Genomic DNA, 15,415 nt, shown 5'->3' with positions numbered 1-15,415 from the left:
TATTTGTTGTTTTGTATTTGATATTCTGGTATGTAGGCTGCAATAGTGTTATAGTTATTGATATCAGGTAAGCCAGAAAAGTATGCCTAAAGCTCCATATCTTCTACAAACAATGCTTGAGAAGAATTTGTTAGTACTTCTATTTGACAGCAAGCCCTTCTCCTCCTTTCAGTATTTTACATTTTTTTTCAGTGAAAATTCAATCGAGAAAACATCTTGCAAAACCCCTCCTTAAGGAATGGGATCGCAGGAGTACTATTTAGACAATAAAACCCTTAGAGGCTTAGCACTCTGATTAATAATAATTTTGTTTCCTATCATCTTTCTGAAATGTGTTGAGTTGGGTATGTGTTAACTCTCTTCGCCCTTTCACATAGTTGATATTGTTAAAACAAAGGCCTCATCTGATAGGATTTCCGTTTACTGGTAATGTCTTAATAGCTGACTGAAAAGTACATAATGAAAGTTTAACTTACCTCTTTTCTGTGAAGGGTAGTGTGTTTTTGCTTGAAATGCTAGTTTTATTTAGTCATTGATGTTTTTTCTTTACAGTTACAGCTGCACCACGGTCGCCAGAAAGGGGATCTAGCAGATGTACCCTTTCTCATACAGGCTCATTCTCTAGCCCACCCTTAGCAGTTGGCAAGGAAAACCTCCCAGTGCTAAACACAAGAATCATCTGTCCAGGTAATCAATGTGGATATTATGCCTACATGCTGAAGTATATAATGGGTTTGCAAATTGTATACAATGATTATCTCCTGTAGAGGTATTGTGCATGTTGCTTGTAAGACAGTGTTTGATTTGGCATTAACCAATTTTCATACTGATGCAAATTAAAATTCATCTGTATAATTATGACATGCGCTGGAATAGGGCTGACTGTTTGTTTCCTACCGATCCTAAGATTGGAGTGTTCCTGTTTTAGAAATAGTTCTTTACCAATACGTATGTCAGGGCATCTATTAGATCTTTCCTCTTTGAAAGCCTCCTAAAGTGAGTGTTTATTTATACATTTTATTTTGGCTGTTTAAGTGCAAATCCATTTTAGGGAAGCAATGGAGTTCTATATGTTGGTAGTGGTTGCAGTCGTACATTTGATAGTTATACAGGGGTGTGAAGAAAATAGCCTTTACAGCATATACTTTATTACCAGCATACCATTTAAGTAATAAGGCAATAGTTAACATTTGCAGTTAGTTGGAACACGTAACAATGCTGAATTGGCAGAGTGAGAGTGTAGAATGTGGGGTGGCCAGAAAGGGTGGTCATTGGGAGGGATAGTGGAATGTGTGGTTTGGGGGTGATTTCTTTTTGAGGGTGTGGGAGAACCAGAGATTGATGGGTGTGAGGTTGCTCAGTCTGGTGCCATAGACCAGCAATGCTTGCTTACTAGTGTTTTCTTCTGTATTTTCCGCTGCTCCAATTTGGCTAGGTCCAGGCTTCTGGTGATACTCTGATCACAGGAGATAGAGATTTTGCCATTGAGGTAGAACACTGCCTAGTAACAGCTTTATATATAATTCATCTGGCTTTTATAAGGTAATGCATGCTTGTAGGAGCAGACAGCAAAGTTCGATGAGTGTGCCATCACGTGGTCATAATTTTGTGGACCGTTGGGGCAGCCAACGGCATTGTGGAGGCTTCTCATAGGTGCTGCAACTGGACCTGAACTGTACAATTTTAAATATTATAGATATGTGCTTCTGTTTACGAAGTCATTGCTTATTTAACCCACAGTTGGATCTATAAATAAAATGTTTACTTAATTAAAATACTTAGATACTGGGGCTACTCTATGAATGTATTTGGTTTATAAACCAAGAGAAGATGGGTGGTATGTTCCCTTGGTTCCCCTGTGCATGACTGTGCAGGTGCCAGGTCTCTTTTCCTTTTGTCATAGGTGCCTAATCACTGTCGCTGGCTGTCCATTCTCTTCCCACACAGGCACCTTTATTATACCCTATGTGCTAGGTCAGAAGAAGGAGATGGGCTTGTTTTTGTCACATGTACCAAGTTGTTTATTGAAATAAGAATAGAATGGCCTAGCTATCGATATTCTATGGGTTGCCCTGCCTAACAAAACAAACTAATGTGCTTGTCATCAGTAGTGAAGTCCAAAAAGTAAACAGTCTGTCCTTCATCTCAAAGCTAAACATTTCTGGCCCTACCACTAAGGAAAACAACAAAAAGTCCAAGAGAATGACTCCCTTCTCCTGGATAGGCTGTTCAGCCCTAATAGGTGATTTTCAAATAGTTCCTGGCAATCTCTTGAATGAATTCCTTTAATTCTTCTCAGGGACTTTTCCACTCTCTTGGCGTCCCCTTGGCTTCTTTAGATGAACTTTCTCTCCTCACTGTATATGGGCATTTGACTGCATTTTCTGGAAGTGTCTCTGTAAGGTTCCTTTCCCGCAGCACTTTGGAGGAACCCAAATGTTCCTTTTCTTGATCGTGATTCTCTGTATTCCTTTGCTTAACAACGTGTTTTACACTAATCTTCTCTTGGTCTCTTATGCTTATTTTCGCTTTGGACTGAATCAGATATTCCCAGCCACTGCTAGAACTTCGTTGCTCAGTTCCTGTCTTGTAGTACTTAATGAGACAGGTTTCACTGTGTCTCTCTTTAAGGTTATTCTGGTACTTAATAACACTTGTCTCCGCAATCTGAATAGACTGATTCTCATAGTTATTCTCACTTTTATAAACCGTTGTTGTGTCATTGTAGTTATTACAAACACTTGTGTCACTGGGACGAGTAGGCTGAGTGTGTCCCTCCTCCCCTCCCCGTATCCCTCTTCAGGTCTCCTGCCTCTCCTTTTACCTTCTTGTTCATGGGCTAGCATCACTGGGTCTCTTTTCTGGATTGGGATAACTCTCAGCATCGGAACGGCTTCTGCGGTCACGCCGACTGTTCGTGGTTCTTCGGTTTGGCCGTGCGTAGCCACGTCTGCAGCGGTCTCGCTAATGTATCTGGACTGAACAGTCCACCTTTCCCAGGTCATGCCACCACTCACTCTGTTCTCCTTTCCTCTAGGTTCTTTTCCCATGCACGACACAGACCTCTTTTTTCCCTGTGACTCTTCGTTACGCCCACTGGCCAGGTCTTCATGACTGAGGATTGCTCGGTTCTCAGCAGCTCCTAGCTCTTCACAGGTTCGGTCTTCCTGGGCTTCAAACTCCATCTTAAGACCTTCTTCCATCTTGATATCCAAGTTCTAGGTCCTCCCTAGCGTAAAGTCCTTTCTCTCTCTTTAGTGAGTATTCTCTCTTACACGTCTAGGCTTCTTCATCGCAGTTTGGTTAACTTTAGCCCATGGAGTGATTTGTATTATTCGCTCATCTATCTTCTTTTTCTCAGAGATTTTGTCAGACATTTCTTCAAGATTAATGATAAAGCTAATATTACAATAACACATAGTGGCTTGTTCTGATGAACTTCTCTGAAGGATAGATTTTTTAAATGCTTCACAAGAAAAAGTTTTTGGGAGTTCCTTGATGGAATGGGAGTCCTTATACCCAAGAGGGGAGTTTCTCCCTGCGAGGTTCCGCTTACCGCCACCCCTAGGGGGAATGTTGCGTAGGCTTGCCTCCCTAGCCTCAAAAGGAAAGGCTTCCCTCTGAAGAAGTGACAGAAACCCTGCGATTCGTCAAACATGTCATATTTTGCTGAGGCTGTCTTCTGCTTGGTGATGGGCCTCATCCCCCACCATGCCCACCTGATGAATGCAGATGCAGTTAATGCAGATTGAATTATCCCAAATGCTAGACCTTGATGGTCCTGCTGAACCAGCCCCCACAAATGCTGCTGAATAAGCAAACAAAGTAATCTCTCATTGATCCTCCCTACTCTCTTTCACTGAAACAGCATGCACACTGTGAAGTGCCTTGCCCACCTCGAAAAATCTAGGGCAGTCTTCTGGAATAAAGCCACAACCAATTCATGTCGAGCTAAGTTCACGTAATATGCTTCCACATTCAAGCTATGTTCTTTGATCAAATCATAAGCCAATTAATTCATCCTTTCTGACAAAGATTCAATGTCAGTTGATTATCCTGACCCCCAGCTCATTTGGGACCCATGGTCGAAGGTGGCATGTTGTTGGTATGTATAGCCATGAAAGAATGTCAGTAACTGAGTTTCCCAAATGTGATCTAGTGTTGAACAGTTTCGCAGCAATGTCACTCCTGTAAAATTCAATATTAACAATATTTTCATATACGCCACATCAGAAAACATTCTATTTTTCTTAATGATGACCATGGCATTACATGTTCGCATATCCAGGGCAAAAGAGTCTTGCACCCCTGAAATCTGTTGCAGGCTGGTTAGGGCATCTACTACATGATGGGAAACGGTTGTAAGTTGAGAATATGTCATGATATTTGTGGTGTCTATATTGCTTTGCAAAACCAAGTGTTTGACAGTAGCTACCCAATGATAACCTCCCTTACAATATTGTTTTGCAGGTGCTCCTGAAAGTCCTGTCTCCATCGTGGCCACCATCCTAGGCACAGGAGATTTTCCTAAATTAATTTCCCCCCAACTGTATACTGATTGCCTGTGTGCCCTCCTCATTGTCTGCTTCCTTAACATGTGTGGAGGTCATCGTATCTTTCAATCATGCTCTCTTCTCCCTGGTAAAGCAGTGTTTCTGTATCAGGTGGCTCCTTCAATCTAAACCACTTATAGCCTTGTAATTTGAAACACTGTGGGTGCTCTTGACGATATCTCGATATTGTTGTGTGTGAGGTGTTGGGAATGAAATTCTCACACAAATTAGCCACATTTTTGGTAAAAGATTTTTATTGCAAATATAAAGGGGTTTGGAAAATGCCTCAAGGATTTGTCTTCGTCAGAATGTCCAAAATGAAAACTGTCCTGTGGCCAAAGTTCTGTTCTGGCCCTCGCACTAAAACTAAACCTTAAGGTGAAACAGAAACTGTCTTTAACCTTGGGAGGTTTGGGAAAGTGTTCACTAAAAGAACTATCGTACAACATAAAAGTTCAGCAAGGATATGGTTCCTTGCTCCAGAGGAGGGCTCCCTTCCCTAGGATTTTTCTTGATCTGCTGAATATTCACCTCCAAGCATTCCCCATGGGTTTCTTGGCCCACAACAATGTTGACGTAAAAACCTCATCTTGGCTTTGTAATTGTATCTCTTTTGAACATCGGGTTCATAAATCCTTTCCTAGTCCCGATGCTACTTCTCAGGAACTCTTTGTCAAGACAACGCAGTTCTTTACTCTTATTAAACAACACAGTTCTGATTGCCTGGTAAACTCCTCTGGCAGGTCTACTTCTATTCGCATGAGGTTCCTGCCCTTTTCCATAGTTGCACACACACTTTGTTTGCAAATATATCTTCAGGATATATGTTCCTATCTTGGGGTTTCCTTTGTTCACACAATTTGCATTTATCCTCTTCATGGGGCTTTATTTTCAGTTTGTTTCCCCTTTTAATATCAAATGCATTCTCTTTCTCTCCCATTTTTGGTGATGCATTCTCATGCTTTCGGCATGCCCGCTGACATGCCCTGGGGTCCCCACGCCCTCTGGGAAGACTCACCGGCATTCATTGGCATCCTATGCTCCCGCGGTCAACCGGTGAAGCGCTTTCATCCACTTCCATCTCGTGACAGCCTCTACCTACTTTTAGGTCTCACAGCTTCCACTGCCAGCATCTACTTTGCTTTATGCACCATTAAGGAAAGCACTGCTCTTGATCGCCCGTAAATCCTCAGGAGTCACTCACTAGCTCCTGGCATTCTTGCAACGTGTCTTCCTTGCTCTGCAACTGTCTCCTTCTTTTCTGGTGAGCCTCCTGGCTCCTCCACGTTGGTCCTCACCCTGCGATCTCCTCAGCCTCACAGAGACGCCATTCTCTCCTGCCAGCAGCAGACAGTGATGTACTCGTAAGTCCCGTCCCCTTTCCTCCATCGTTGCTTTGGGAGGATAGCTCATCGACAAAATGCGCACCTTGGAAATAAGACGGTGCGGAGCAACACAGGTTCGATCCCCAGGTCCACGCTTATAAACCTGGGTATTGACCGCGTTCTAAATAACCAATTACGATTATAATCCTTGTGGGCGTCCCCCAACATGGGGACAGTACGGAACCTTTGGCAGCGAAAACCTGAGCTTACCTTTTTAAATTTTGTAAAGCGCACAGGGGCACGGTCTTGGGTGTGGTAATGCCCTGTCAAGGCCCCGCCCTCCGCTGCTTTAACTCAGTCCCTTTTTCCACACAGACGGCATTGGACCTGGCAGCCAAGACTTTTGTAGCTTTCTGCTTGCTCCCTGTTTTTGTTTTTTCAATCTTATTTACCTTCCCTTCAGTCCTTTGCCTCCCCGACGCATGTCAGCTGCAGGATGATTCACGAGATGTGCCTCATTTGACCGTTCCCGGCCTCGGACCCCACGCACTCTGTCTTCAGTGTTTCGGGCCCGACCACCGCTGGAACGCATGTTCGGCTTGCAGCACTCTCGTTCACTGGGCATTGAAGAATCGCTTGTCACGGTGGAGTGAGATCTTCCACACTTCTCCTTCTCCTCACATAAAGGACTTTGTCTCCAGGACCTCTTGTGAAGACAAGGTAGGCCCTCTGTTCAACACGGCTCCGCAGCATGGCGACTCCTTCCTCAGCATTCCCACAGATTGGGATTCCTCGAATTCAGGTTCTGGCAGGACAGATGCCTCTAAGGCTACCGGCTCCCAAGCCGTGGGACCTGGGAGCTCTTTGGGCGCTCATCGGACAGACCTGAGGCCATCCAGGCTACCGGCTCCCAAGCTGAGTGGCAGAAAGGCGATCAAGTTCATCCTCCTCTTCTACCCCAAAGGGGTGAGGTATCGTTGAGTGCCACCTCCAAGAGTCTGCCCTCAGCACGATCCAACACGGCTACCGGCACAGGTGCCGAGGGCGTCCAGCCTACCACAGCTCACTCCAAGGTTCTGAGTTAGGGTGTTACGACTATCTGCTGTCTGGCTGAGGGCTCAGCGCCTACCAGAGTGATTTCTGAGGTCGACGCCTCTGCTTCGGGTGCAAGACCCAAGCTGTATCCTCCTGTGTATGATGCCTGTCTTGGCTCAAGGCCTCCGGTCCCTCCCAGGGCATGACACTAGGCTTCAGAATGGCGAGGAGGCACGTGACGTAGCCTACCGGGTTGGCAGCCATCTTGGATCCAGCTCAGGGCCTGCCCGTGCTTTCGCCCATCGAATGGGCTTTGCAAGATGATCCTAACCCCTTTCCTTCCCCCTGGAAGTGGCAGCGGATCCTACGGTGCAGGCTTTTGGTCTCCTCCGGGATACATCTACCCATCACAGCATTAACACACATCAGGCACCTCCGCGCTTTGACCAGGAGTGGAGGCTCAGCACCTCAGAGGGCTGGGGCCCTAGGGACCCAGCTTCTTGTGAGGACTGCTTCTTCGAGCGCTTCCTTATGTGTTCCCCTCAGATGAAGGGGCTCCTGAAGGACATTGTACCCGCATGTGGCACCGCCTCGGCCCCCTCCTCTGGCTTCTCCTCCATTACTGCTGGTCCCTCTCCCGGGCCAGGCCCTTCCGGTTTTTCTGACCCCTCCACCTGCACCACCAACCCCTCCCCTTCAACTGCTGTTGGACGCATCGGCAGCTCTGCACCTGGGTGGTGGGGGAGCCCGCTGGCACTTGTGTCCCAAGGCTCAGATTCCCCTCGGTCTGTGAAAAGCGGGAGGGGAGGTTGATGACGACGATGAACCCTCGGCATCCGTCAAGGCCTTTCTTGACCGCCTTCTGGGCCTGGCAGAGTTCTTGGTGGTCCAGGAGTCAGGTGTGCTAGCAGAAGTCTTGGGGAAGCGCATCAGGATCCGTTCTGGCATCCCTCTCCAGCAGGATCTTCTGGAGTTGGCTCACAAGGTTTGGGAGAAGCCCAGGACCAATGCCCCGATGAACAAGAAGTTGGACAGCAGGTTTAGGTGGATGGTCGGGGAACCAATCCTCCTCCCCTCCCACTAGCAGCCGCATTCCTCAGTGGTGGCTGTGGCCTCCTTGTATTCTTTTTTTTTTTAAACATATTTTTATTGGTATTATTAAATGTTTGGCGCATACAATAACAACCTCTTAACATGTGAGGGCAATCATTACATATGAGTCAGTCGCCATAGTCAACACCAGTCCCTTAGCTCATTCTTTGCAAATGAAACCTCCCAGAAAACGCTGTTTCTCCCCCCTGGCCTCACCCATTTCACCAGGTTTCTTTCTCTCAGCAATGCTGTCGTCACCCGTTCACTCCCGGGTTTAAGTACAGTCTCGCCAGGCAGGGTTTGTAGGTCAAAGCTGGATATTTAAGATCAGATTCCAGTAGTGGTGTCCAGATCAATTGAAATTGGTGGAGTTTTACATCCCTCTCCGCAGTCACCTTCTCTGCCTCCAGCACATCCCAGACCTTGATTTACCATAGAACCAAGTCTGGGCCTTTCACTGATTTCCAGCGTGGGGCTATGGTAATGCGTGCCGCCAGTAGCAAATGTGTCAGCAGCTTAGCGCATGCCCCGGATTTTGGGTATATTTCCTCGAGTGAGGCCCCCAGAAGCAAGGTTTTGGGGCAGACCAGGAGTTTGCTACCCATAATAGCTTCTATGGTTTCCACAATGGCTTCCTCGAACGAACGGATCCGGGGACAGTCCCACCACACGTGGAAATAAGAGCCATGTGCCCGGCAGTTTCACCAACAAGCAGAGGGAAGTGAGGCCTGGAAGTGATGTATCTGTGCCAGAGGATAGTACCATCGGAACAACAGTTTTAAGGTGCATTCATTGTTAGTCAAACACCTGGACGAGGTGTGACCCCTGGCCCAAATGTCTAACCATTCTGATTGTCCAATTGGTGGCCCAGGTCTGCTTCCCATTGGTCGGCAGGAGGTCAGAGGATCATCCCCCAAAAGTTTATACAGTTTTGAGATCCCGCCCTTGCCTATGCCCTTCCAGGTTGTCAGTTCGAGCGGGCTCAGAGTTCGAGTGGCCTTTTGCCTTATTTCCGGGTGTGTTATCCAGTGATGTAATTGAGTGTATGGGAACTTATCTGACTCTGAAAAGTGGAATTCCCTTTTTTTTTAAATAATAGATTTTATTGATTTCTTCAACAAACAAAGTTAACATACAAGCCAAGAGACAAGATCATAAGAATAAACAAAAAAACAAAACAAAACGTGTGCATTCGATAATTAATTAATTAATTATGGTCTGAGTCCGACAAGTCCCCTTTTTAGCCGGCTTCATGTGTTCCCAGTGCGCGTTTCCGCCGAATGGTAGAAGCTACTGGGAGTTGCGCTCCTCCCACTTCCCCCCCAGATTTTGGAAGCTTTGGTATGGCATCCCCGTGCCTTGTAGATTCTATGTTCCAACATTGCACAAGTGTCCATGTCGTCAGCCCACTGATCCAGTGTCGGGGAGTCCGGAGCTCCCCATTTCTGTGCGATGTTGCGTTTCATCAGTCCTGCAGCTGTTGCCAGGAGCAGTCCCTCCCATTTATTTGCAATGTTTTCATCGGGCGTACCTAAAAACAAAATTTTGGGGTCTAGTGCGATGCTTCGACCCAGTGCTCTGGACAGCTCCCACAGCATTCACCCCAGAAAGTCTGGATTCGGGGGCATTCCCAAAGGATGTGTATGAATGTTCCAGTTTCTGTCCCACATCGGAGGCAGTTCGGGTTTGGGGCCTGCCCCCATCTGTATATAATGGTTCTAGGGTAATATATTCTATGTAAGATTTTCAGCTGCACCAGGCGGAGCCTGGAAGTGATTGCAATTTCCCTGGGGTTCATTAGGACTTGGATCCAGTCCTCCGGGTCTATGCCTCCCACGTCTTCCTCCCATTTGGACTTAAGGTGAGGGAGTTCCGGAGTGGCAAATGAGGCCATGGCGTTATACAAAATAGAGGTGCATTTGGTGGGGATGTATGCCGGGAATATGTTGCGTTCTATGGGTGTGCTTTCGGGAATGGCAAAGTTTGACTGAATATGTGTTCGTAGAGCGTGGGCCAACTGAATATAGTGATATTGTTCAGTCGCTGGGATCTGGAACTTTAGTTGCAGAGTGTCGAATGAGGCAATTTCCCCGCCCTCTAGGACGTCCCCGATCTTGGTGATACCGGCCTTCTCCCATTTGGACCATGGTTTAAGTTTACCCAGCTCTTTCAGGTTACTGTTGTACCACAGAGGTTGTGCAGTAGTGATCTTGTCTTTCCAACCTACAAAAGCATGTGCCCGTCTCCAAACCATGGCAACATGCGCTGCCATTGTTTGTGGGGAGGGTCTTCCCAGGGGCTGATGGAGCAAGTGAAGTGGGTCTGTATCATGCAGGGCTGCTATTTCGGCCTTTACATGTGGTAGCTCCCGGTCCCCAAGCAGTAGGTCATTGACCACAGCTAGCTGCGAGGCCCAGTAGTATACTCGGGGCGGGGTACGCGGATTCCTCCCTCCCAGATTGATCTCTGCAGTGTGGCTAATGCAATGCGGGGTTGACCTCCTCCCATATGAGTTCTCTAAGGAGATTGTCGAGGCGGTTCAATTCGGAGTCTTGGATTTCAAGCGGGGCATTCTGTAACACATAAAGAAATCTGGGCAGGGTAATCATTTTAAAGAGGGCAGCTCTGCCCATAAGTGTCAACGGGAGGAGTTTCCAGTGTCGGAAATCATCTCTAAAACGGTCCATGATTGGTTGGAGATTATGGAATGTGTAACGAGTCAAGTCCTCTGATACCCAAATCCCCAGATATCGGAATCCGGCTGATTCTACTTTGTACGGGCAGTCCTGGGGAATGGCTTGTGTACCGCCCTTCACCGGGAAGAGGACTGACTTGCTCCAGTTAATTTTCAACCCCCTAAATTCGCCAAAGTGAACACGCATCTGCGTCACTATGGGGCAGGTTTGTATCGGGTCCCCCAGGTAGATCAAAAGGTCGTCAGCATAAAGAGACACCCTATTCTCATGTCCCTCCAGCCATCTAAATCCGGTCCACTCCTCGCTTTGGCGGAGCCATAAAGCGAGTGTCTCTATTGCCAGAGCGAAGAGGAGGTGGGGCAGGGGGCAACCCTGTCGCGTGCCTTTAACGAGGGGAAAGGACTCCGAGGGCCACCCGTTAACCTTCACCTCTGCATGTGGGTCTGTATAGAGGAGTTGTACCCAGTTTAGGAAGTTGTTTGCCAAAGCCCATTCTCAGCATGGTTTCCCAGAGGCTGTCCCAGCAAACCGAATCGAACGCCTTTTCAAAATCTATGGCTAGTAATGCCAGCGGTCCGTCTATGACTGGGGCTCTTTCTAATAGTAGGTGAAGGCGTTGTATGTTCATCCGCATTGATTTGTGTGGCATAAACCCACATTGGTCCGGACGGACCAGCGAGGTAATGACTGATTGTAGCCGGTTAGCTAGGAGTTTGGCAAGGATTTTGGTTTCAGTGTTAAGTAGGGAGATGGGCCTATAAGAGGCGCACTGCTCCGGTGGTTTGCCCGGCTTGGGAATGACGACTATCGTAGGTCTGGCGGGAGGGTACCCTGCTCCCGAGCCCCGAGGAACTTCCCATGGAGGTATGGTGCTAGTTTCTCCCCGCCCAGTTTCTTCCAAGTTTCAACCGAGAATCCGTTGGGGCCTGGTGTTTTCCCAGACTATAATTGGGCCATGGCCTCAGCTATCTCTGTTTCGGTCAGAGCCACGTCTAATTGCTCCTTTTCCTGTTCCGACAGCTGGGGCAGTGCAATGTCCTCAAGGAGAGAATGGTCCAATGGAGATACCGGGGAGCCATACAGCGCAGCATAGAAGTCTGCAAACGCCTTCGCTGTTTCGCGGTCTGCATGGCATCTCTCACCTTGTGGAGTTATAATTTCTCTGACATGGCGTTGACACTCATCTCTCCTTTCAAGCCAAGCCAACATTTTCCCCACCTTGTCACCATGTTCATAGACCCTCGTTCTGGACTAACGATGGGCCTGTTTACCGTTGTCTTGTTCGATGTTCCGGAGCCTTTCTCTAGCGCCCTTGAAGGATCTAAGGGTCTCAGAGCATGGGTCGAGAACATACTTGGTCTCTCAGTCACTCATTTCGGTTTCTGCTTTTGCTAGTTCCCGGAGCCGTTCCCTCTTTTTGTTTGCTGTCCAGGAGATTATCTCCCCCCTCAGCACTGTTTGTTATGCCTCCCATATGGTAACGGGGTCATCCACTGTGGTGGTATTGTTTTCAAAGTATTCATTTGTTGTTTCGGTGGACCGGTCGACAAAGTCGGGGAAGCCCAGATAGTAACTGTTCAATCTCCATGACTTGGGAGGGGCACTGCTTTGCATCCCCAACACCATTGTCAGGGGTGAGTGATCTGAGATGCCACGGGGGGGGGGGGGCATGGCCGCGGCCGTCGCCCTGTTTATGTCGGTGTTCGGGAGGAGAGAGTAATCCAATCTAGACATGGAGTCATGTGCACCAGAGTGGAACGAGTATGCCTTGGTGTCAGGGTGAAGGTGTCGCCACACATCACTGAGGCCCAGAGCTGAGAGAAATTTGGCCAGATTAGTGGAGGCGCTCGGGTTGCGGTCTCTGTGAGTGCGGTCCCTACTGTTGCACACAACATCATTAAAATCGCCCCCCAACACCCACATGTCGGGTTGGTGTTTTGCCATGAGGATAACGCGGTCTTTTAATAACTCCTCTCTGAGCCCTGGCGGAGGGTAAACTGATGGTATGACCAAGGTTTCTCGCCCTAGTGTTCCAATTGCTACTTCATAACGACCTCTGCGATCCCTTTCTTCTGTCAATACTTCGAGTGGGAGGCGTTTATGAACCAGTATGAGTGTCCCTCTGGATCCCATGGTACATCCCGCATGTAGTGCCAAACAGTAATTAGTTATTCGAAAGAAAGTGCAATTGGTACCGGCTAAGTGTGTTTCATTAAGTAGGGCGATGTCTGGGGAGTGTCTGTTCAGGAATTGCATCACAAGACGTCTCTTAATTCCAGAGCCTAGCCCATTCACGTTCCATGTGATCAATTTGAGGGATTTGGGTCGCTCATGGAGTGGTGAGTGGGTCGTTGTAGGTGGCATTCATAACTTCTAGGGTCGGGTTCACAGGTTCTTGAGAGCTGTTGCATAGGGGCATTATGTGGGGGCTGGTCACGGGGAGGGTGTGTTGCCGCTTGGGGTAGCACATGGAAACACGTGTTGGTCGGAGTGGCTCAGTGAATCCATGAATGCACCATAATTTTAAAACAATACAAAAACAACCTGAACTGCCCTTTTCCCCCACCCCATAGCATAAACTTTCTAACGTAGATCAGCTCCGTACTGTTTGAGCCTCACAGTTTGTGTGTATACACTGAAGCTTGGGAGCCCAGTACTCTTGCACGCTGATGTATAGTCGCTTCCTCGTTTGGGGGGCAGCTCTACTTTGGCCGCCAGCCGTATTGCGCCCTTTGATACTTGCTTCCGTTGAAGCAGAGGATCCATTATGTTCCAATTTACCGTGGTTGTGCTGTTTTCAAATGTTGCCGTACATTGTTATTCGTTTCCTTGTGGCGGGATGGCGTCCTGTTGTTGGGGTCTGATATCCGGTGGCCTCTCAGGATGTGGTCTGTTGCGTTCGCCTCCTGTTTTCTTTCTGGCGGTCCAGTCGCCTTCTATGTGGTTTTCCGCCCAGTTCCACGCTTCTTTTGGGTCCGTAAAATATACTGTCGTGCCATTGTGAAAGATTTTAAGCTGGGCGGGGAAGATTAGGCCATATTTCGTATCCATAGCCTGCAGTCGTTTTTTGAGTGAATCAAAGGACTGGCACGCTTTTTGCACTTCTCTAGTGAAATCAGGGAAGAAGGCTATTTTAGATCCATTATAAGTGACAGTTCCTCTCGCCCTTGCCATCTGTAGCACAGCATCTCTGCCCCTATAATTTAGAAATCTCACAATGACCGTGCGTGGTGGTGCTCCTGGTATAATCCTACCCGTTGGAATGCGGTGCGCCCGCTCTGTGGAGAAGAATTTGGAGAAGGATTTTGCGTCATATATGTCCATGAGCCACTCCTCAAGAAAAAGTTCCATACTTGCTCCCTCTGCCTTCTCAGGGAGGCAGAGTATACGGATGTTATTGCGCCTGGATCTTCCTTCACTCTCATCCACTCTTGCTTCTAGGATTTTGATACGGTCTAGCATTCCAGACATGCCTCGATTGACTCCACAAAGGCCATCCTCAGTTTGAGAGATGCGTGCCTCGGCCTCCCCAGTACGTGAGGTCAGTTTTTGGAGGTCGTGTCTCAGTAGGGATACGTCTGCACCAATGCTGTCCATCTTCTTCTCCATTGATGTTCTGGAGCTGGCGGTGGCACTCATGACATCTCTGAGGGAGATATCATCCTCCATATTGTCAGGTTCAATTGATGCCGGCCCTTCCGGTGAGCGAGAGAGTGGTGTGGTGGTGTATTGGTCTATCCTGCTCTGTGTGGTGGTTCTCCTGGGTTTATCTTTCCCCATATTGCCTTGGCGCTGTTGTGTTAGTGGGCTCTCTTCCGGTTCGTGGGGGGGGAGGCGTAGATTGCAAGCTCTTGAAGTCCAAGAGGGGGGGCCGGGGACTGCGATGGTCAATTGCCCTTATTGTTACCCTCTTCCCCCACTCCTTAGCTTTGCCCCGGTATCTGGGTCCTCAGAGCCGCCTTCACTGTTATGAAGGAGAGTCGGCAGGCGCTCTACGCAGAGCGGAGCACCCGCGCCCATATTACGGGTCTTGCCAGCTGTGTCCAGGGTTGTAGCATGCGTTTCGATGATCACCAGGGCCTAGGAACTCCTGGGGGCGATTTCGTTGTCCAAGCATTTTTACGGGCTACAAATGCTGGGATTGCTTTGAGTTCGTCCGGACCACAATCGAATATGAGGTCTATACGTGTAAGTGTAGTTTCCACAAGGCATCTGCGTCACCGACACACCAGAAAAGTATCTCGGAGCTTCGTATGACTTGATCTGCAATCGGGGTGCGGTATTCCACCTGTGCGTGTGAGGGTTCAGCCCGTGGAGGGGCTCTGGTGCTCCGGAGTTTTCTGTCACCTCATGCCTTGGGTGCTCGCTGGCTATATATCATGAGTTACCAATTTAGGCAGGAGTAACTGTAGTTCACAGATATTCAGCCGTATTTGTTGTTGTAGTGCTGATATGTGTATCCGCCTCTTTCAGCGTCCTGTCCCTCTTGCCCTTCGTCACCCGCTCTTCCCACTCCTTACCGCCACTCTGTGTCGTGTTACAGCTCCAGGACACAGTGCTGCGGCGCTGGGGGAAGGGTAGCAGGCGCTCCGCATCAAGCAGAGCACCCTTGTCCGTGTCGCGGGTCTCATCAGCCGGGTTGGGGGGACAGGGCAGGTCATGCAGGCACTCCTCCCGGTTCGCAGGTTCCGCCTGCACGGCTCAGATGTTCCGG

At 48.3% G+C, this 15,415-nt stretch overlaps 1 protein-coding gene across 3 annotated transcripts in view; it reads left to right on the top strand.

The window, feature by feature from the left end:
- The window catches only part of DGKH (diacylglycerol kinase eta), a 1,951,678-nt gene that overhangs the window by 1,403,019 nt on the left and 533,244 nt on the right, over window positions 1-15,415 (top strand). For all 3 annotated transcript variants that reach the window (XM_069640477.1, XM_069640476.1, XM_069640478.1), the window contains one exon: window positions 553-687. In XM_069640477.1, coding sequence (XP_069496578.1) covers window positions 553-687 — 135 coding nt within the window. The remainder of the gene's footprint in view (window positions 1-552; window positions 688-15,415) is intronic.

Source organism: Ambystoma mexicanum, chromosome 7q, assembly GCF_040938575.1.
Source record: "Ambystoma mexicanum isolate Mex_15411 chromosome 7q, UKY_AmexF1_1, whole genome shotgun sequence".
Classification (NCBI taxonomy): Eukaryota; Metazoa; Chordata; class Amphibia; order Caudata; family Ambystomatidae; genus Ambystoma; species Ambystoma mexicanum.
The sequence above is the reverse complement of the archived record's forward strand: the minus strand, read 5'-3'. Positions and strand labels throughout refer to the sequence as shown.